Source organism: Spea bombifrons, chromosome 5 (assembly GCF_027358695.1).
Source record: "Spea bombifrons isolate aSpeBom1 chromosome 5, aSpeBom1.2.pri, whole genome shotgun sequence".
Lineage (NCBI taxonomy): Eukaryota > Metazoa > Chordata > Amphibia > Anura > Pelobatidae > Spea > Spea bombifrons.
This window is the reverse complement of record NC_071091.1, coordinates 75138249-75162641: the sequence shown is the minus strand read 5'-3', so window position 1 is coordinate 75162641 and position 24393 is coordinate 75138249. Positions and strand designations below refer to the sequence as shown.

Below are 24393 nucleotides of genomic sequence, written 5' to 3'. Positions count from 1 at the left end.
CTCTGGCAGCTGGGACGCGATTGCTGGTCTATAGACCAGCCATTGCAGGGGGGAGTCTCTTTGATGACTGCTGTAGGCTTCCATGCCTACAGGAGTCATCAAAGGGCTTTTGGGGGCTCGTTTTTGCTGTTGCTGGTCTGCCTGGGCTTCCAGGCAGACCACCAGCAGCAGAGCCCCTTACAAAACGGGAATTAACCCCTAAATGCCGCTATCGCGGCATTGAAGGGGTTAACGCTGCACTGTGGCTCTCATGGAGCGATCAGGCAGCAGGGGAGTGTTGTGTCAGGTCCCCACACTTGTGTGGGGACCTAATCAACACACAACCCCCTTCCCTGAACCTGCCTGTGGCAGCTGAAAACACGATTGCTGGTTTTCCTGCAACAGCGTTTTCAGCCTACAGGATCACTCCGTGGGAGTGATCTCAGGCTCGGGGGCGGGCTCGGAGTGGCTGTGCTGTCTGCCCAGACTCCTGGGCAGACAGCAGCAGCAGCGCCCCCGCGTGGTGACGAGAGGGCATTTTTTTGCAGATGTAAGAGGCTGACAAACACCTAGGCGCCATGGCGACCTGGCGCCTGGGATTTGTCGAGCCCTGATATTAGGTTATGTCTATATCGATATTCTTATTTTGTTTATATTAAGTAAAGAAATAATTTTTGCACCCCTGTTCAACTAAAAACTCAGGGATGTCTTTCATAGCATTAAGGCTACTTTCTGCTAAATCTACAGCTGTTTGAAACGTCAGCTCCCTAAAGTCTCTTTAAGTAGTTTGCATGCAAAGACTGAAAGAATTACGGGAGTTGTAGTTCACCAACAGCTGGAGAGCGTCTTGTTGGCATGTCCATGTGTTCTCGTAGTGCAGGAAAGAAGCCAGTGAGAAAATGATCATGAATAGCAGCTACATAAAAGAAAAATGCACATGAAGCAAAGTGAATCAGTGTAGAGAAGCATTTATCTGTCTGTCATTATCAGTTTCCTACAGCGCCCACTAAGTCTTAAGACTTTTTTGTTTGTTTATAAGATGTGTAGTAAAGGTGGTGGGATGAGCCAGGCATGGTGGCCTGGCTTTGTCCCACCTTGGCTCATTCTGCTTGCTTGCCTCTTCTCCTTCAGCTTGTATGAGTCTACGATCATTTGGGACTTCAGAGAAAGTATGAATGTACAGAATCGTATTTCCGACACTGAATGACACCTCCTTTTAAAATACATATCATTAATTTGATGTTGGTGTTAAACATGAGGAGGGCAGATGCGCACATTGTTTGCATGAACTGAATAATTTCGCAAATAGACTAACATCTCATTTCCTGTTCTAGTATCAATTTAGACATCTGGCAGGAACTGAAAGATTTTTTGCTTTTATTTTTGTTCCGTTGAGCCAGTTTTTGTTAAGTGTGTAAGAGCAGTTTTCCTGGAAGACGAAGGTGATTCAGTCATCTATCTTCCGTGCTGACAAATTAAGGTTCTGCTAGTTCTTTCTGTGTAAATAGTTACACTTACAGCCAATATGGCCCTTTATTTTGCTTTCTGTAATATCATCTCAAAGGTCAATTTAAGCCAACAACACACAGTGTCTAGTAACATAGGCATATGAGTTATAGGTAGAGTCAGTTTCACGACTTACATTGCGGGCTGAGGAGTTCATATCTCTTTAGCCAGTTGATGTTTGTTGATATTATAATGGCTGCTCCATCCAACAGACACAACAAGGTTTTGCCCAAGACCAGCCATTCAATGGGCTCTACTGTCACACCGTGTTAATAATTTTCTTTTTTTAACTAAATAGGCAACTTTGTTCTGTTCACAATTTTATATGGAAAGATGTCCTAAACTGTTGAACATGTAAATCAATCCCAGAATTTGAATAGAATTATGAGAAATATTCATAAATTAAAAGGGGGTATGCCAGCATTGAAGCTTAATTGCAAAAAACAGAGATTCTTCCCACAACATTTTCCATTAAGTAGATTATATATATATATATATATATATATATTTGATTTGAGGGCACAGTGGTTAGTAGCTGGTGCTACCCTTTAATGCAAGTAAGTGCCCACATTTTCATTTTAATTTAAAAGCAACACATTGGTTGTTACATTAAAACATCTATCACAATTTCTAAAAACTGATTCACATGGACAGATGGATAAAAAAATGAGTACTCACACATATGCTCATGATTTTGACCAAAATATTAAAATAAATGTTGGGGGTAGACTATGTATGCATAAGAAGCTAAAATGTCTGTTATGTTATTATTTGTTATATTGAAGAACCTTGAGATTTGACAGGCTGACCATATCCTTTGTAAAATGTTGGCTCCTGTTTGATTTATGGCTTTTCTTTAATGTCTAGGATAGTTCCATCACAAACATTTTTGAATTCCCTTAACAGATAAGTCTTTACCACATATGTTATGAGACCAAATCCAGTTCTTTCCCATGTACTTCCTTTTATTTCCCAGGAGCAAGCCACCCACCAGATTCAGATTACGACATCTCGGCCAAACACTGCTCCCTCTCTAAGACGCATTGAAATGGAAGTCTGACTACTATATACATATATTCCTGTATTATAAGTGTCACATTTTAGTGTCACAGTACCTCAGCTGGTCCTATATATTGCATAATTCAAAAGATGAGGAGACTTACAGGTAAGCTTGCTGATGTAACTATACATTATACAGGACCATCCAAGCTCATCCTTGCAGGAGAAGCTTACTGGCTATGGGCCATCCAAATGTATAGTGAAGTTAAGGTGCTGGAACCTCAACTCTCCTCCAAACCTCCTACTCACTCTCTTTTTAGTGAATAAGCTCCCATTCTGAAGTCTGAGTTATTAAGGACAAATAATGGTTTAATATATTGATTTTGCATACATTAATACAGAGAGAGACTGACATAGGTATGTCCAAGTTGTGACCCAACGGTTCTGCCTTCTGCTGCCCTTAATAAGAGCATGTAATGAGAATCAGGTAAAACCTCTTATGGAAAAAAACATTACGACACATGTAAAGACCAAAGAATGATTCTCACAAGCTTCTTGGTAGTTTCTGAAAATGGCTTGTGGTCACTGATGTATAAGAGTAGAATGAGGGTTTTTTTTTACATTTCATTTTGGAAAATGTTGTGGAAGCAATCAGATCCCAACAGTAGTCCACCCAATGTATGTTTAGTTTTTTCTTCTAAATTGATTCAGTAGTATGCCGACGTTTGCATGTTAAATCTATCCAGAAGCACTTTTCTTGCCACTGACATACATTTGTTTAAAGATCTGCTTTATTTTAATGGCTCTTGGTGACACTTTTATTGGTAGTTTGGCAGAATGACATGTTTAGCTATACAGTAATGACAGGGAAGACATAGTGTAAACCTGCTTAACCTTTTCTTCTAGAAAACTGCAATTGTTTCTGGAAAGCTAAATATCCTGTATAGTTGAGCAAGAAATCAGTAAAAGTAATTCATCTGGAACAAGAACAATTTATTTAAGTAAGCTAATGACACATTTAATGTAGTTTGACTGTTGTGTTGATCTGTGATACACACACCAAATATTTGGTGATCTAGAAAAGTGGAATTCCAGGATGGAAAGAGGAACAGAATGAGTCCTGAAGATGACATTTTCCTCTAAGAGAAGGACCGATTTAATTGCAAAAAACACTATTATTTTTTAAAATAAAAGTAAAACATAGTTGTGACTCCAAGTTCTTTAAATAAACAGATCCATTTTAGTTAAATGCTTCCATTGATTTAGAAATATTTAAGTTGATTATTAGGGACTTAAATCCGTAACCCCTGTCCAATTGAAGCAACAAACTTTCTATTTCAAAAACACAACTAAGGGATATATTTTGTGATGGCTAAATCACAATGTAACAGTTGGGTTTGTTCCAGCATAAATTTCCCCGATGACCAGAGCTCTTACTGGTGTTGCTATCCAATCACAAATTATTTTAAAAACATTTGACCTATGTCTAGACTTTTCTGATATCCCTCGATTCCACTGGTTGGTAAACTTTATGGCATGATGTAAACGGCTTCGACATTGGGCTGTGTGGAACTTACGTTATTTTATGCAATGGCTTAGTCAAAGTATTTTTTTTTAGATATAAACGTTGACAAAAGCTGCTATCCAGTCTTACATTGGTCTCCCTTAAAATATTTGTATAAAGGAGACCACCCAAACTACATATGGGATTTGTTAACAGATCCTAGTCCTTTCAAATATGTGATTAAAATGAGATTGTTTAAACATATTTCTAACAAAAAAGTCAGGTCAAATTAGAATAGACAGTGTTACCCATAAGGGGACGGCCATTTTGTCCCTGTAGGTTTGTCAGCTCCTGGTTAAATCTAAACAATTAATTTAATTTTCCTAAAATATACAGAACCTTTGTACAAAAATACAAATGGCACAGCTGGTTTGTCTCCTGTGTTTTTTTAAATCTAATTACATTTATTTTGTTTACATGCAGTGCGGTCTAAGGAGCAATCAAAAATGTAGAACATGAAGTCCGTAACCCTGCACCCAATATGATGGACAGCAACCCAAAGTAAACATAGTGGGTGGGATGAATTAAAGTCACGAAACTTTAAACTAGTTAACGTTGACATGCCCATTAAATAATGTAAAAAAGACAAAGTGCATCACAGATAATGATCAACCCTTTCACTACCTGGAGTATTTTATTTTCTCATTTTGTTATGTGTTTTAATCATGATTTTCCTCATTCTAATGTTCTGTACCCAGACATATTATATATTGTATAGATTTTTTTTCACCCTATATTTATATATGTAACCATAATAACTCATTATGAAAAATAATTTAGTCTGAATAAAAAAATAAAATTTTTCACATTTTATATATTACAAGATGCACTTGTAACATTTTGAGGTTAAATGTGCTTTTTTTCACATGCACCTTGCAATGTTGCCTTAGATTTGTTGCATAAAATGCGTGCAACTGTTGGAAAAAACAAAAGTTGTGTTTAGCAATATCTCCTGAGTATAGTGATGCATAAAGCCAAAAGCTGAACATGCTCAATCAATATTCAGAGATTGCTTTACTGTGCCCATGTTCTATTTGCAGCATCTTAGCCCCAAATTATCAATGTACCCCAAATACCTGACTCAGCTGCTTACAAAACCCGTTCCGCTCACCAAAAAAATGAAAACCCTGTAAAATAATTGCTTCTGCAGTTGGATATACAATGGGCAAGAAATCCAAAGCTGCTTTAAAACATGTGTTTGAAAAGTCCTATAACTCCAAAAATAAATGTAAATCCTAGGTATATGAGGTGTAACCATACTCAGGAGAGGTACATGAATATATTTTGGTTTTATAAGAAGTAAAACTTTAAAATAATGTGTTTTTTTAATGTTCACTTTGTCATATTTTTTCATACTAAATGATGGATTTTATAGATGGATATAGTTTAAAAAGAATGCCCTACTTTTCCTGGAAAAAAATCTAATTTCTGTAGGTACACTAAATGAGGGAGAGGAAAATTACAGTTACACAGGGACACGGCAGAAATGTACAAAATGTGTTGAAAAGCGTAAAAATGCCTTCGTCATGAAGGGTTTAATCAGTTTTTCTTTATCTTCCTGCACTTAAACTAGGTTTCTAAAACTCCTGGCATGTTTGAGTCCCAAAACATTAATACAATAAAGCTTGGTATATCCCTTTATTATTATGTATGTCCTATTGTATTCTACTATTTTAGGATCTGGTGTGTGGATGATAAATGTGTCTTATTCCAAATACTTAGCATTTATTAAGTATTGTGATTATAAATAATTCATCACAAGATCTAACATAGTTTTAAAGAAAGCGTAGCAAAACTGAAATTTTTTACCCAAACAACTTATAATTAATGTTTGGCTTTTTAAAATGAACAATTAACAATTTGGCATACTTACAGTTAAAATTTGGTTCAATGTTTTTTCTGGCTTCAAGGCTATTTACTGTGATTTGAAAGATGATGTGCAGCAGCAGGAAGGACAGACTGGTGAAACACAAGGATTTTAATAATCGTCCTGTGTGCCCTGTAAAAAATAAAATACAGAACATGGGGTTATGTTTCTTAAAGCAGAATATTACAAAAGAAAATAAAAACACCATACGTGTCTTCAATAATGTCGCCTAGAAACATTTAGAAATCTGCAACAATAATAGAAATTCCATAATTCAGGATAAAAGTGTCAGAGGTTAACTGGTTTAATTAATTTAATTGGATACATTTTTCTTTACTGGATTCCTACATTCGGTGATTCCCTTTTAGTGAAAAAGTCCAGAACACCCTCTAGGTTTGAAAGACTTAATGTACTTATATACATATAAAAACAGCAATGATTTCATTAAAAGAAAAAAAAAGACTATTACATGTTTTGTTATACTTGTGCTATATTACTGGCCAACCCTTTTCATTCGCTTTGTTTTTATATTTCAATGTATAAAATATAGGTGAAGGAGTAGTTATAAAATGATTCAGGAAAATTACTATAAAAACATTACTATAGCTTACAGATTAATTTCTTCCTTAGAAGATCTTTAAGAGATGGCTAGGACCTACATATAAAATTACTCTTAACTGTAAACCATCTGTAAAAGCGGTATTATCATCAATAGACCCAGCAGATTGGACAACATAATAAGCTTCTATGTTCACTAAACCACTTTCAAACTTTGAACTAGAATCACTTCTTGTGTATAACCCACAATATGTATTCACATAGACAACCCATAAGAGGCAACCCATCTGACATGGGGTAATCAGTCCTCTTTCCTGCAGTCTTAGCCAAATGTAGCCCAGGTGCACGTTATCCAAAAGTCTCATTAGTTGCCTACAATCAATGAGTAGCATAATGAGGAAGGCAATCATGACTACATATTCATGGAACAAGGATTACTGTCTGAACCTATTAGCGACTATTTTTAAATACTTGTATTATATTATTATTGTCATCAGCCTCCCAGACAGAAAATAGATGGTGCAGGCTGGGTTTCATTCTACGGTGTAAGTGTAAATCACAAATACTAGCACATCTTGCCTGAGCAGAGCAGGCACCATACAATGCACCAATGTCAGGGCACATTATTCCTTTTGGGAGCCCGGGACAATATTGCCTCTGTAAGATTTAGGTGAAAAACACAAACAGTTTACGGCTTAACTGTGGGGAAACTATGTATTTTGTCCAAGTTTTATCCAGAACAAGTTAAGTGCACCTACTTTTGAGGGCTACAACACTCATCACCTTTGTCATCATTCCAGCTGTGGGTGACTGTGGGTTGTAGCCCATGAAAGTTCCCTGCTACATTGCTTTGTTGCAAAAAGAAAAAGAAAAAATTGGGGAGGGGGGATTTAGAATGTGAGGGGGCATCATTGACATGACAATGCATGATGTATCATAGCAGGGATCAGGATTTTTTTACCAGTATGCCAGCCGATCTCACAATAGATCAGATGGCATTTTGACAATTTAACGCACACAGTTAGTTAACATGGTAGCAAGCAGCCACATTCGATTGCCTGGTTCATGGGCAAATCTGTAAAATCTCAGGTTTGTACCACTTGCTTGAGAAAACATCACTTGATGACCCTGCTTATCACTTTTTTTTTTGCATGAGCACGACAGAGGCAATTCCGAAAATCACGCTTTCTAGCTTTTACAGAAAGACAGATGTAATAGTGTCAAATCGAGTGTGGTGTTAATTGCTAAACTCTAGTATCTGAAAGAACATTGCACCATTTAAGGCTCTGATGAAATGTAGGTAGGACCGTGGGGTATGATTTCCCTAACACCCTTGTATTCCATATTATTATTATTTTGTAACTAGTGTCATTAAAAAAAGAAAGCATCACGATCAGTGCTACAATAAATGGCTCTTTTTCTTATGTCCGCCATCTGCTGGTTTGATCTCTATTTGTGATAAACAATGAAGACAGATACATGGTGCATCTTCGTTATCTGTGTGTCCTCAACGACTGCAAGAAGCCCGAGTGGAGCACAATTGCTCCAATTGCAAAGTGAGCCCATATTTCTTTACAGTACAGCAAACAGAGAATAACAAAGTCTGGAAGTGCGTGAAATAAATAACCTTAGAGCTGCAGGGCTATAAGGAGGGTCTTGACTAGATGAATGTGTGCTCTTTACTCTCCATGGTTGTCAGGAGAGTTGTTGCAGGACACCCTCATTTTTAAAGTAAAGGATGGCGACGGTATAATCCCAAAGGCTGCCATGCATGACCCCAGAGCTGTCACTTGCTAATCTAATGTTGATGTTCTATAAAGAAAAGGTAATATAAATGATCACAGGGCTATGGAAAGTGCTGTAGTTAAAAAGTGATCCAAAGCTGAGCTAGAAGAGGCAGTTGGACCACTATGAAGGATCCGTACCTCCAACTAGTGGCTGCTGTCCTGTGTCAGCCTAAAAATGCATTATTACATTCTGTCCTCAGGTATTTTATCATCATGCATTTGTATCTTTATGGCTCAAATAAAGTACATAGACAATCCAAGATATCGGGATATAGTAAAGGAAAAAACAAACATGACTGCTGAAACAATCCTACTTTGAAAATCAATAAAACATGACAAACTTCAGCAAGAAACATCATCTAAAAATATATAACGGATACATCTGCACATATAGAGGCTTTATCCTTTAGTATAGTATGAATAATTGTGTTTTTCCTGTAAGTTAATAAAAAAAAACTGCTCGTACCACAAACATTGCAGTGTGTGCTACTGTGAATCAGCTCAGTGTTTACCTTCCACACTGGCCTGACCTACCGTAAAAAAAATTATTTTCTGTGGTTTTCAAAATAGAAGCTGAAAGACTTGCAAAAAACCCAAAAAATAATAAATATGTAAGCAACCGACTTAAAAAAAGAAATTCATAAAACAGGAAAATAACATAAGGGCATTGTTTACTTGGGTTCCCGCTAATCGATTCTACCTCTTGCCAATATACAGTATTTGGATAAAACCGAGCATTTTATATAAAACCGAGCATTGAAACCCAAGATTTGTAATCGATTGTCAGTAGTCTCCTTGTCTTATTATCTTAAATAGCGTAAATTATATACATTTTTATTTCATAACTATTATTTCATAACTAGAGGTATACATAATGGGCATATTAATGGCATTAATTAAGTGGTATCTAATATCACCTTTGAATTTGGTGCCATTAGGTTAGTGAGCACAGTGTGTACATCAATACAACACAATGATCCGCACCTCTATTGCACGTTTCTACTTGTCTTTTACCATATGAAATTAAGTTTGGCTTTGAAAAAAACATTTTCAATGGGGTCGTTCATTTCCAGATTACCCTATATCCGAACTGTTGTATCTATATTAATCAGATATCTTTGCTACGAAAAGTCACTAAAAACAGTACACAATAATAATAACACAAACAATAAATGGTTTCTAAATAGTTATCTCAAGAAAGTGAAATGATTGATGATTTACTGTTGGTGATAGCTAGCCAGCGGAATCGTTTACATTAGGATTTACTGCAGGATACCATACATTTGGCCACAAAACATCCAACCATATCTTACTCCTAAAAGAACACAGCAACCCCCACCTTCCAGGCAAACATTAACAGAGGAGGGACCTAAAATACGATCTTAAGTGACTCTAGAAGAACATAAAGATGTAAGTTTGTGCAACAAAAAATATTCCTTTTTAATAACAAATCTAGAACCTTCAATAAGCACATATTATTGACCTAAACTATATATGTAGTATTTTTAAATCATTTTGAAACATGCATTCTTTTACCACTTTTATAAAATTACCCCACTATGCGGACATGTATTAAATGCGTAGGTACTGTTAATGACAATGTATCAAGTACTCAACAATGCAGCAATTTCCTTTACTATATATCTCTGGCAGCAGGATACAAATAAAAAAAAACCCAAAGTTTTGCTCCATACATCTAGTATTAAATGCTAGAATTGTTGGCAGACTTTGACGCAATGAAATATATTTAACAGCTGTATGACATTTCAGCTGCTTTTGTATACAAAATGATACTGAAGGAAAAATAAAAACCCATAAACATTTTACACCTACCACAATACTCAGGCGTGATGAAAAGCCAAGGAAGTTTTTTCAAGATGTTTTCACATGTAATGTGCTGTGATTCAAGAAAACGTCTTTCGTAAACATTTTAATATAAATTAGCCAAAAGTAATAAACAATGCATGGATTAAATCAAAATTTGATTTGGGAATAAATACTCTAGCTGTTTTGGAACTACAGCTCCCATAATGCTCAGCTGTATATAGGCACACAACTTTTCCAACAACCGAGCATTATGGATGTTAGTGTTATAGTCCCGCTATTACCGAAGCTCTACGTGCTAGCGGTCATACACCTCTTGCAGCAGCTAGTCACCTATGTGCTGCAAGGTGTTGCTGTTTACCTTTGGGAAGGTGATGAATGGCACCACTCTCTTATCTGTTGTGTATCGTTCTGCCAAACACCACCTGTTTTTCAGAAAAGCCAAAGTCTAACAGCATGGTGCGGCTAAAGACACTATTCCAGTAGGTGCTGACAGCAACTGTTCTCGGAGCACTGAGTAGACTTCAGTAAAGCAGGAGACTACACAAGTGACAATTATTCCATAGGTCTGTCCCATGCAACTTGCTGTGCTGGCCACCTGGAATACCAGGAAAATGTCTGATGGGACCCTGGCTGACATCACCACATACTACAGCATGTGGCCAGTGGCTGAATATGCCCAGGTGCGCACTATATCAGCAGGACAAAACACATGTTTACACATATCAAGCTGTCGGCCCCACTGACATCATCAGGTTGCTGTTACCTTAAAGTCCCACCCTTCCATGCAATATATACTCACAGTGGCTGCATAAGTCAGTACCCAAACAAGCCATAGGGGAAACACATGTTAAACTGCTGAGGTGTTTTTTGGGACTACTCCTCACAGGCGTACACCTTATATGTAGTTTTTACTTGGTGAATGTATGGAAATATGCTGAAACAGTGAGAGATGTATCCCCTTAATGACAAAGCCCGTACATGTACGGGCTCAAAATGCATTGATTTTAATGGGTTTAGGAACCGCCCATTGTCCTTAAGGGGGTATTTTTCTATAAGCCACAGTCTATTAGGGATCTGTCGAACACAGCTGCTAGGATATTGGTTTACTATAGGCTCTACACCTTTATAAACAATTTTATATCTTTTTAGTACCTCAGTGAGACGATTTTTAATTTTTTTATATTTTTGTTTAATTTTGTTTCATTACATTTTAAGGAAAATTATTAAAATGTTACATTTCAGATTACTTCTCATCACCACTTACATTATTTACCCACAGTGGAATAAGTTTGATATCTGGGCAAATTTTCCCTCAAACAAGATAACGTATTTTCATTACATGCCTTATTGACATTAATATTAACACCTTCAAAAACCATTGTTAAAAGACTTTCACAATGTTGCAATGAGAAATAGAGTGAATTCTGTTATTAACAGACAGTTAGGGTCACATTTTGTGAATTTATGTGCTGGAGAAGGAGGTGAGTTTGGGACATGTGAATAAAATACTTTACAGTATCTGCAGCAAACGATCCAAAAGCCTGAAGCAGACATGACAGTGGTACCCTTTCAATAACCTCAATATCTTCAAAACGATAATATTGTTTAAAACAGGCTGTTTTTAAGGTAAGTTTGTGTTTTAATTTTTGCAAAATTGGTCATTTCCTTTAGAGTCCTGAAAATTAGACTTTTGTTCAGACTGCTGTGACCCCGCTTGAGGTTTTCTAGCTAAAATAAAAGGGCTAATCAAAAGGTGCCATTTATATATAATTTATGATGCTAAATATGTTTTTACTTTGCCTGATCACATTGCTTTCGCTGGATGTAGATCATGTTGCTCAAAGCAATAATATGTTGGAATTCTGCCCAGCTGTCTACCTCTCACACAACTAAAACCACATGCAGAAATAATACTTTACTGTATAAACTGCACCCACTGCATCTTACAATATTGGTTTAAAACAGTTTAGGATTATGTTGATGTTGGAAATCAGAAAGCTCTCCATCTAGTACTAGCTATAGGCAAATAATCTGCCTGATCTCCATTCCTAGTAGAATCTTCTTCCTCGCTCACACATTTCCTCTGCCCTGAGGTGTCTCTTGCCCTGGAATGTCCTTGAAGGCAGCAGCCTAGGATTTGGATCTCTCTAAATAAAGATCACAAGCTTGCCATACATTTTTACCACATATCCAACAGAGTTTTGAGATTTCACTAATTAAGGGACAAACCTCTACCATATATTTGAGATTTAAATTATGAATAAGTAACTTGCATTCATATTAGCCTCATGTTGTGTATAATCCTGGCAATACATTGTGTTCCTAGTAACTCAGAATTTATACAGGAATGGTGTCCTAGCTTTGGCCTAGGTCAGCACATTTACCCTGACAAACAGATATGTCCTGGCATTCAACAAAGTGCAAGAAGGCATCAAACTTCAGAGGTGTGTACCATGGAGGCACAAATCTCTGAGCCCCTTTGGGCATGTATTATTCTGCCTAGATTTAGTTTCTACAGACATAGAAACTATGTTCATGGTATTCAACACTGCAGTAGGACATGTCCAACCTAGCATATTATGCCCCTGTCCCCTTATCCTTAACCTCTACTCTGGTCTCTGATATTGGATCACTGGTCTTACTATGCACATGAATGGGCATCCCTTACATAGGTAGTACTTATGGTCTATCCTCAGATAATCTTATAAGTCTTATATGCTTCTTTACAACTTGCCTGTGCTTTTTCTCCATCCCTGACAGTATTGTCAAAACAAGAAACCTGACCCCTCTTTCTTAACTTCATAAAGATCTGGTGAATATCCATTTCTGCCACATTGAATCAACATCAACAGTGTCATCGATGTCCCTCATTTCATTATTTCAAACCTTTATGGGTAAATATGCATATTTCTATTCTCAAACACCTTCTGGCTCAGGAGGCAAGTAAAGCCAAGTGGCCCCATTTGTCCCTTTCCCCCAAGTAACTAACATTTGCACCGGCACAGATATTTCCACACACACACTCATACACTTTAAGCAATAGCTTGATATGTTAAATTAGTGATCATAGGTTTAACAATCTCAAGGTATACCTTAAAGCAGTCTATGGGAGATATGGGAGCGCAATATAATATTTATTCATGTTAACTAATTTTATCAATAGTTTCTCTGAATAAGGAAAACTGCATTGATTAATATATTTCCAAGGTTAGATTAGTATTATTTTTCGTTAATCCGTATTGCTAAAATACTTTCTATACATTCCACTGTTGAAATCTACTTGAAATATAAGAATGCAAGTAATAGAAAAAATCTATGTTTATAACTTTACTAAAAAGACACTAATAATTCATTCAAACCTATGCAGCAACACAAAATATATAATACATTCATTACAGTAAATCTGAAAGAAGAAATTAATCTGAAAGATGAAAATTATTTTTGAAACAGATTATATGGGAAAGAACATTTTTTATAGAACATCCGTAATTAAGCATTGGGAATGTGTACCCTCGATGTGGCTTGATTCACAGCCCTGGAAGACAGTAACTAAATAAGCAGCGTACACAGAGCAGTAACCTCTCCCCAAGGAGAAGACAAACAGGAACTGAACAAAACTTATTGAGCAAATAGATTGGTTTCCTTCTTGTCTCAAACATATGGCCATGTTAGTCATTTTTTATCCTCCACAAGTTGGAGGTACCAGGGATGCAGTTTCATATGCAATTTAAGCAGTACTTCTAACCATAACCTATGGAATAAATATCCATATCTGCTCCCACATTTTTCATACCCCTTATTGCCTCCCCATCTCATATTCATTATTTTATCGTTAAACATTTTGTAGCTTAGTTTAATTTCAAAACGGGTTCCAATTTTCTTTTTAATTATTTCCTTATCTTAGGTTCTGTTTATTTTCAATCAGATGTAATCAAATATTGTTTCAAAACGTATTTATCAAATGAGCTAACATGGTTGCTTTAAGCAAATGGCCAATCTGGTTGTTTGCGCTAGACAAAACCCACAATTTTTAATTTCTGTCCCCACACATAACAGATTTGACTGGATTGGGAGCAGTATTATAAACCTTGCACATGGCCCATCGGTGCCTGAGCTATCCACGTATTGATCCTCTGCTAACTACTGAATCCAACAGATATGTTCCATATTTCATCCAAGAACTTTCTAGGAGTCAACACATTGCAACTCTAGGTTTGGTCAACAGCAACAATAGACAACTACACACCCTTAAACCTAACACATAAGTTCCTATCACATATTTGTGCTAACATTCACAAGAAAACTATCTTAGACCCCACACACTTTGCAGGTCTTCTTTCAAGACAAGTCTCCAAAATATTTGGAATATTTCCTTTAACAAATTTACATATGAATATTAAATTTCAGCTCACGTAGCAGAAACTGTACACACGCATTTTAACAAAATGTACTATAAACAATGTATTTTATACAAATCCTCCATTAGTGTCCACCAATAGAAAAATGCATTAACACAAGCATTATCATTTTACAACCTCTGAATAGAAACCCATTCTTTGCTGTTGTTTTCATTGCCAGATAGGCAATTAATGGTCTAGAAATGTTAGCTTACGGTTCATAACCAATTCATTTGAGACTTACACAGCATTCCTAGACAGAGCCAGGTTCAATACAAAACCCTTTGTTGCATTTTCTTGTACCATTATCGCTCTCCAGGGTCTTCAGAACATTTATGAAAGGCTTCTGTTCTGGCAGTTTCTTGACATTGATCATACACAGGTATATGTACCAATGATTTCTGCCTGTAGTTTCTCTTTTTTTTAAGGTAGTTATAGTGAAAACTTTACAAATAAGTGAAAGGATAGTTTACTGCATTATATTGATCAGATTTCAATTGTCTAAAAAACAATCAAAATGTAGTGTGATTTTTTAAGTGGACTTAATACTGTACTTGTTCAGAAAGGAACAAGAAAATAGTGGTTAATTAATTAAAGGGACACTAATCAATCAGAAAACCCAGTGAAATGTAGTTATTGCTGGGAGTAAGGAAGTCATTTGGGACATGAAAACACAAGACCTTGTGTGTGGTGGGACTTATTCTGATCTGTGCCCTATGGGGATTTTATACAGGTGTGCACAATAAGAAAATGCTGAACACAAAAGTGCTTTAGTGGTACATAAAACCACATTTCCTAACTGCTATTCAGGGACACTTACTTTACTTGCTTACTTTCACAAATGTTTTGCCACAGAGGGTGGAACAGCATGACTCCTATTACATAGCAAGCCAGAAACATAAGGTGGTACAGCATGATTCCTAACACTATATACAGAGCCAGATACAGACACAGTGCAACAGCATGACTCATATCATTACATAGTGATTAAGATATCGATGGTGGTACAGCATGACTCTTTATTACATAGTGAGTCAGACACAGACCGTGGTGCAGCATGACTGCTTTCATAATATAGTGAGCCAGACACAGATGGTGCTACAGCATTACTCTTATAATTATACAGTGATCCAGACACTGAGGGTGGTATAGCATAACTCATATCATTATATAGTGGTCCAGACACATTAGGTGGTACAGCTATATAGTAAGCCAATCTATATACTGAGCTAGGCACTGATGGTGGTACAGCATAACTCCCATCTCCATCATCACTTTTGTTGGCATTTTGTTGCTTTTTCTTTCTCACTCACTCTTACTTGAAGGAAGGAATGAAAGGCTGTCCACATGGTGTGCAGAAGCACCCTGTAAGGCCTGATCAACAAAGCTTATACTGGGGAGAGCAGTTGTTTTGTTGTTTTTTTGTTTTTGTTTTTTTTTTTGCCTTTTTCTACTAATGAATGTTTTGATTCAGGTTACATAGTCCATATAGTCCATGTGCAATTTGGTTGGGACAGTCTAGTACACAATCTATTAATAAGATTTAATTTTATTCAACATTAGCTTCTATTTGGATACATCTTATACTGTAGAAGCAACATTTTCTATTCCTTGTGCCTTTTTCTTCTCTTCTTCTTTCCATTAAAAATGTCTAAGTGTACCGGATATTTCACAATATATAAGCTTATAAATCAACCTAAATATCAATATGAAAACATGAAACTAGAAACAGACAGTAAAATTATTTCACAACAGATAAACAATAGGATGTCTATAATGGAACTTTTATCTGAAAATAGTTTTTAGAAAGGTAATGTTCACTGCTAGGCACCAGATTAGTATATCACATGAACCAAAAATATACACAGATAATACAATTTGCTACAATGCATTTATAAAGCACTTAGTGAAGCGCCATCTGAAATCTGCAAGAGTTTTTTTTTATTTGTTTGGTCGAAGAAGGATAGGAAAACAATTGTTTGTTTATAAAACTAGGAACACTTATTCCCAAGACCAAATAATGTATTTTTATTATTGCAGAGACACACAGTGCTCATTCAATGGTTCATTTTCAGAATGCTAGACCTCATCGGCTTAATTCAGCATCTAGGACAGAGCCAAATAGAATGTGCCACCCAGGAGGGATCTGAGGTCTGTGCGTCAAAATTTTTATACATCACCTGATACATTGTAACAGTATAGGCCAACAAAAAATATCTAGAGTAAACTGTTTTCTGAGGAATTCAGCTCAGTGTTTTTTATGCCAGACCTATCCACAAAGGGACATGCTTCATGTTATATATATGTTGGTTGTCTGATGTTTCCACCACTAGGCATGTTTTGTTTGGAATGTAACTATCAGCCTGTGATGTCTGGTTAACACATACTGTCTCAATAACCAAACTACATTAAAGTATACAATCTCAAACACAGACAACTTTTTTTTTCTAATGGAGTTTTATCTTGATGGGGGTTGATTTTCACTGGAAGCCGTTCAGTCGACATACTCCATTAGAATATAAGTAAATAAACAAATAAAAAGAATTCACTCAAACAGTGGTAAATTGTTTTGCCAGGTCTTCGAAGGAGTGATAAACACTAACACTGTATATGCCATCTACTAAAGAAAGCGAATCGTTTCAGACAGGAGCATCGCGGGTACCAAGACAAACACACTGCTCTGGTTTCCTCCCAGAACAAACACAGGGTGAGCTATCAATAGGCTACCTCTACTTGCTTTTGCTGGCAATGTCATTACAGTAACTTGGTTTAGGCAAAGATATTTTCAGTTTTTATTTGCTGTTATAGGTAAAGTAATATACGGAGTATTTGATGTTTCCGGTAAAGTTCAAATCAATGAATCTTTAATATTATCAGGATCAAAATATGCAGTTGTAGATACTTTCTTGCTTTTTGTTTTGCTTGGACTTTGAGAAGTTATATAAACTGATCCCTCCAGAACCCAAGAAACCTTTATATTACATTACAGACCTAAAAGGGACATTCCAGTGTCTTATGCAGCCTCATCAACAAAGAATACATATTAAAATAGGTTGTAAGTACTTCTGATTTGCATTCTTCCTGCAAACAAAGTAAAATACAAGTGAGTTTAGGAGAAGCTGCAGCTCCAGACCCCACTAGGATTTTGAAGTAATGCCTACACACCCATCTAGAGCACAGAGGCAAAACTAGAGGTGCTCTACCACCCACCACTATGTGACACCATATTCTTGCAAACTTCTTCATATAGTGAGGCAAGTGTTACTTCAGTATGTAATATAGTTTGGCATGGAGCAGATCTAAGGCATGGCTAGCATGTGGCTAAGGGGATGAAGCCCTGAGTCTACCTTAAGTCTTGGGAATCAGAAAAAATGGAAGAAGACATCAGACAGATGGAAGATTACAATGTAAGTATGGGATAATACTTTGAATGATATAGCTAATTACATTAATCTTATATTTTGCTCCTTATATGTTCTCCGAAGTCCTCCTGACATGCATAACTTAAAGCTCATCTGTGATTGTAATATATTTAATAATATATATATTTATATATATTATATCAGATTAATTTGTGTTTTTGCTTTCAACATTCTTTAAAAGGTTAAACTGAACCTATTTTCCAGGAATAAACCATTTACTGTTGTTCTAAGGAAAGAAACTTGGAAGGTTAAAATGGGAGACAAACTGTCAACTAACCACTAATTGAATTTCATAATATGACTCACAGTTCAGAAATTTCCCAGAACTTAATCAGAGTCCACCCAGAAAGATCAATTAAATAGCAGACTTGGAATTTGTTAGATTTCTGCGCACAACAGAGAGAAGCAATGACTGAAGAGGTTCCGTCACATAGTTTTATGAATGAACAAAGATCTGATTTAGGAAGTCTAGATAAAATAATAATGGTTGGCTTTACAACATGTCAATGGTTACTAGAATATATAACCCATGTTAATAAGGGTTTTATGCAGTAAAAGGTATGATCATTTGTTATATATGAAAGTCTGTTTGGGTCTCCCCAGGCCATGATCAAAGACCTTTTACTTAAAAAAAAATAATTTTGCAAGCAAACAGTGTAATATTCCAACTAGAGAAGCAATGTGCATCCTTTTTTCACCTAGGAAGCCCAACCTTGTTTTTCTAATTGTTTTTTTTCAACTATCTCAAACATTCTCCAGCCAAAAACATATTAGGAAAACATGGTTAAGTCCAATAAACATCCCAAAAACCAAAGCAATTTTATTAGAACTAAAGCCACATTGAATCTTAAGTATAAGATTAAGTAAAATCTTAGAATTCTGAACGATCAGCTAGAGGTATAGAACACCGCAGTAGTCCAGGTTAGATGACACAAAAGGATTGTAAATATAGGAGATCTTCTGAGGGACTCCAGTTGTTATCTTTGGCAGTATTTTTCAGGTATAAGAAAATAAATTATTATGCAGTATTTTGGTAAAGAATCAAAGACATAAACATTACGCCACCCCCTAAGATTCTTACTCCTATATCCCTCTGTCTTATTTGTATGTGCATGCCACCAGATTTAATATATGTTATTTTGCTTAAATGCTGATATCTTACGCTAATGCTTAAATGCTGATATAATACGCTAAACAACGCAGGAACAGTGAAAATGTACAGGTATCAATACCTACTCATCTACCAATCAGCATAATTAGAAGTTTAAAAGCTCTTTTGAAGCTCTACATGCTGAATATTTGATGGATAACATATGGCTGAAGGATGGAAGTTGTTACATTTGTATAACGCTGTATCATACTATCTCCCTCTATACCATCTTTAGCCTAGCTGACTCATACAAAATACTTTTCTATTCAATAGAAGTTTTATTTTTCAACATGTGTAATACACATTAGAGGTTGTAATGGCATATAAACCCTTTGGGGAATAAGCATTAACATGAATAATTAAGTACAATCTACCTCTGTCTTGCAGAGAATGCTTCTATAGAAACAATTTAGAAATGAAAGGTGTGTTTTATAGTAAAAACTCATTTTGTTTTAACACCAAAGCGCAGTTAAACAACAGACCTCTATATGGCATATCTGTAACTCTGTGTCTGTTGAATATACAGCATGTGTCTCTTTTACTCATTAGAATAATTTATACCACTCATGTCACCTGCCCTTAGCCCAAGCTCAGAATAAACACCTACAAGTAATTTTGGACTATAGATATAACTGATAAATATCATATTTCCCCTTCAGGCTCCATATTTGGCATCTTGATGTTGGGCCTCTGGGGCAGGCATCTGATCTCTGGGTTAGGGAAAGGTGCTTACTCTCATCACCAAATACGGTCTATTGCCTGCCACATGTCTGCCTTGATAGTCACTAGCCCTGCCTCCCCATGATGAGATCTGGCTTCTTGTCCTGGTTCATTCTGGCTTCTATATTGATAAGCAGATCTCCAGGGACGGCAATCTCTCTGAAGTATATTAATAGTGCACAATAATATAGCTACTAGATTTTTGGAACCCTATAAAAGGGTTGATTGCGTAACTTTCTCATCAAACTATTTTACTCAGGTTGATTAGGAGGCAAGGTCTGTGTATTACATACCAGTATTTTTCCTAGCATTCCTAACTTCCAGGATGCAGAAGTCTTAACTTATGAAGAACTCATTGATTGCAGGTGAACATACATTTTTTTAAAAAAAAACACAGCATCATAAGCTTGTTTGGTAAACTTAATTAGTAGCAATTAACAAAGTTTACCGACTTAAAAGGGTAGTCAACTTTGGTATTTTCTCTTCATAACAGTATCTTGGTTACATGTAATATACAAATACACAAAAAAGTACTTAACTCGTGTCGAATAAACTAAAATCAAATTTCCATGAATTCATTACGTTCAGTGAATAGTAAACACTAGTTACACAAAACTGTTCTGATCAGGACTTCCCCAACTTTAATCCAGATCTTTGCTAAACTCCTGAGAAAATGTAGCCCTTATGAAAGTAATACAAGCAGAACTTGTTTAATAACCTTCTTGAAAATTCCTGGGGGGAAAACATCTTTTCGTTAAAAGATATATATATTAGTGTGCCATATGGGTCAAATAACAATCGGAAACTACTGGTAAAACTAAACAGATATTAGATACATTAGTAGTTACACCTGGTTTGTGACTCATTATCATCAAACCAAATCCTATCTACACAAAAAATGTTATTTCCAACAGATGCAATATCCAAACAATGAACTAGACATACAAACATGACATCCCCAAAATATTTCCAATATTTCAAAATAATACCATGGATAGCCAAGAATCACTAGAAGTCATTCCCAACAAAAGATTTACATTAAAAAAGGTTACTTGAAGACATTCATGTCATCACTGTACCCACCATTACACCACCTGCTTGGTCAGTTGTCCATGTGCACCCAACAATAAAAAATGAAGAGGCTTACCTAAATTTGTTCAGGGTTTTTTTCATACTATGAAAAGAACTATGAGAGCCATACATGATGCAAAACCCCCACAAAATCTAAAACACATTGCAAAGTTCCAATTACTGTTTGCTTAGCAAACAAGCAGTGTGATTTTTTTGAAGACCGCATAAAAATAGGCCTTAAGTAAGAGGAGAACACTATCTTGCTAAATGGCCAAAGAAAGTCTTTGAAGTGGTATGGCTGTCTGGCAGATTTCAATGCACAAAAGACTTATTATAAACACCTCAAGCAGATTGAGGCATGCAGGGCTGGATCGCCTTCAAATGTCCTTCAACTCCGTGGTGAACCACACATTTGCCCACACTTGCAGTGTGGTGCACATGTAATCAGGGCCTATAGTCTCCTTTCAAGGCCATTAAACTAGAAGTAATCAAGGAAATAGACAAAAGTGGCCTTTATTTATTATAGGAAAGAGCTTTGTTTATTTGTGAAAAAACAGTAAAATCTTTTCTAGTACCAACAAGTAATGAAAATATGTTTGTAAGATTTACATCACATATACTTTATTTGGCCTGTAAATAGTAAGTGATCGCTTCCTAAACTCTCTTTCAACTGGTATGGCGGAGCAATAATGAAACACCAATTGAGGAAAGAAATTGCTGGTTGAACACTTTCTAAGCTTGAGTAACTCCATGAAGTGCCAGGCACATCATTGGTCCTTAACTATCTTTTATTTGTGAAGTTCCTGGCACATAAGTGGTTGTTAAGGGGTTAAAATAAGGGAAGTGGGTGGGTGCTACAACTTACTCTGCTCAGAAAGATTCCCATAATACATCAGAGTCCAATATTTATCAGATCTGCTGCAAAACAAATGTCAATATAAAGAGATATTTATCTATATTACTACATCGTAACACCTTGGACCTTGCTCAGTGCATTCTGCTAGCTTGGCATTGGCGGTCTTTGCAAAGATCAAGATCAAGCTTACCAATAGCTGCAATTGCAGCGGCAGTGCACAATACCAATCCATAAGCTATTTTCTAAAGACTATTATCAGCTGTACACTTTGACAACAAGATGATTTTCACCCCACTGTAAGTTAATAAAAGCAGGAAGATGAACACACCGGTGTACACAGCCTCCACCAACGAGCACACAGCACTACAAACTCCATCATTCAGATATTCAAAAGTTTATAATATGAAAGAGGTTTGTGCCATACTTATTACAATCATAGCAGTTATATCAATAAGAAAGATATAAATAATAAGGTAATTTTCAGCATTACCATAAGTTGTCATTTTGGGGTATATTTGCAAACTGGTGTGTATGAATACACATAAAAGAATTGCAATTCATACCAAATGTTAATAATATTAAAAAACCTTACCTTGCATTGTTGTTTTGGTAGGTTCAGCAAATAAAGGAATGAGCAAGAGATAGATGAGGTAGACGAATGATATTCCATTGTACCGGAACATGCATGCTGTTGGAGGGAAAAGAGATGGTACATTAGAGTTAGTTTATTTGGATTGCCCACAATTTATTGTATGTCAACACATCATAATGAAGAATAAGTAGCCATGAAGCTCCACCATAATAAAAGTAACAAACAATTAAAATTAAAATAAAGTATGTTACACATTAAGTTATACACTTAAATACAACAGCTTCAACTGAGCCAAAACCATGAATACTTTCTGTTTTTTCTGACTTTGTTTCACCTGGTACCCAGGGACATTCTGTTATGGTGTGCCAACCATGCGGCTCTGTGCTCTGTGCTACATAAGACTCTGCTTTCCTACAGATTCAGATGTTTCACTGGTGTTCTTCATATTACTCAGAGTCTTAAGTCATAAAGGTAGTAAAACTGTGATGCTTGACTTAATGATTTCATGGTCTGATACTGTAAAGGAATATTTTTATAGCTCTGGATTTTGACACATTTTGTCATCACTATGAAGTTAAAAAAAAGGAAAAGGCATTTTTATTTAATTAAATAATTTATTATTGCCTAGGCATAGAAAATAAGCTCAGTATAAGAAGACGTTGTAGTGATTTATGTCCTGTCTGGTTTTATTTATGTCTTTTTTACTCTCAGTAAATTAAATTGACATTAAAAACTTCAGCTGCAAGAGCGAACTGGCAAGATGACAACTTAACAATGTGATGTTAACATACATCAATCAACTTTAAATCATATCATGCTATATCCTGCACAAGAGGCAAACCAACAACGTTAAGTAATGTTAGCTACCTAAACCAAGCATTCACACCATGAAAATAGTGCCCCCGCATATGAAGATATAGAACAAGGGCTTTTGAACCATAAATCACTCAAGGTTGTAGTTGAAGAAGGCTCCATATGAAATTACTGGAATAACATAATGTTACCCAGATGAATAATGTAACATAATATTACCCAACTGAATAATGTAACATAATGTTACCCAACTGAATAGTGAAGCACAATCCCATCCAACTGAATAATGTAACATAATACTACCTAACTGAAAATATTAAAGTTCAATGTGCAGGTCATTTGGCATTTGAGCAGACATTGATCAGGTCGGAGACAGGGACTAACGGCTCCTGCACTATGGAGAGAACTATTCACTTTTGGTAAAGAGGATCTTAACAAGACCTACGTGGAGCGAACACTACAAAAGCAATATGGGACTCCTCATGCTACTTCCTCTATCAGCCCAATGACAAAACTATTAGTGTGAGAACCATATGCAGGGAATACAATTTTTTTCATTATTTATATGCATCATGAATGAGAGTTAAATCTATCATGGTTTAGATAATTATATATGTTACATCATTTAAACAATAAAAAAAAAAAACATTCTCCCAACGTCAATGTTAAATACTTCTAATACATGTAATATGTGTCTAGTTCCCTGCTTAATACCACTAGGTCTCAATTATAAGTTTTATTTGAAATGAGGTCAGAGATCCAAACACAGGCCTTTTACATTCCAGTGCAATAGGATTCCTCTACAAAAGAATTTATGATGTCATCAAAAATGTCTCGGTCAGTATTCATAATCCTCCACTGTGATATAATTCACCAGAGTATTTTTGGGAAGGTTTTCCTTGAACTGAATGATGAGGAACGCAATTCTACAGGTTTTACAATCATGGAAAAAATCTAATACATTTTGTAGAGTAAAATACATGAAAACTATGCAGTATTGGGACATAGGTGCAGAGGAGCAAGGTCTTCTTCTTCTTCTGTACTAGTATGCCTTATCATGATAAGATATTATTATTTTATTGTCATAGCATTGCCACATACTCACTCACTCTCTCTCTCTCTCTCTCTCTCTCTCTATATATATATATATATATATATATATATATATATATATATATATATATATATCATTATATATATATGTCCACTAGTATCTGCACGTCTCTTGTTTCAACCAATAAATGTCAGCCCAGGTGCTGCACAGTACAGTAATACACTTTCCGTA

At 35.9% G+C, this 24393-nt stretch overlaps 1 protein-coding gene across 1 annotated transcript in view; it reads right to left on the bottom strand.

The window, feature by feature from the left end:
• The window catches only part of PIEZO2 (piezo type mechanosensitive ion channel component 2), a 150372-nt gene that overhangs the window by 80789 nt on the left and 45190 nt on the right, over positions 1–24393 (bottom strand). The window contains exons 2-3 of the mRNA XM_053466029.1: positions 22296–22391; positions 5922–6047 (exon numbers count right to left, since the gene is read on the bottom strand). Coding sequence (XP_053322004.1) covers positions 5922–6047; positions 22296–22391 — 222 coding nt within the window. The remainder of the gene's footprint in view (positions 1–5921; positions 6048–22295; positions 22392–24393) is intronic.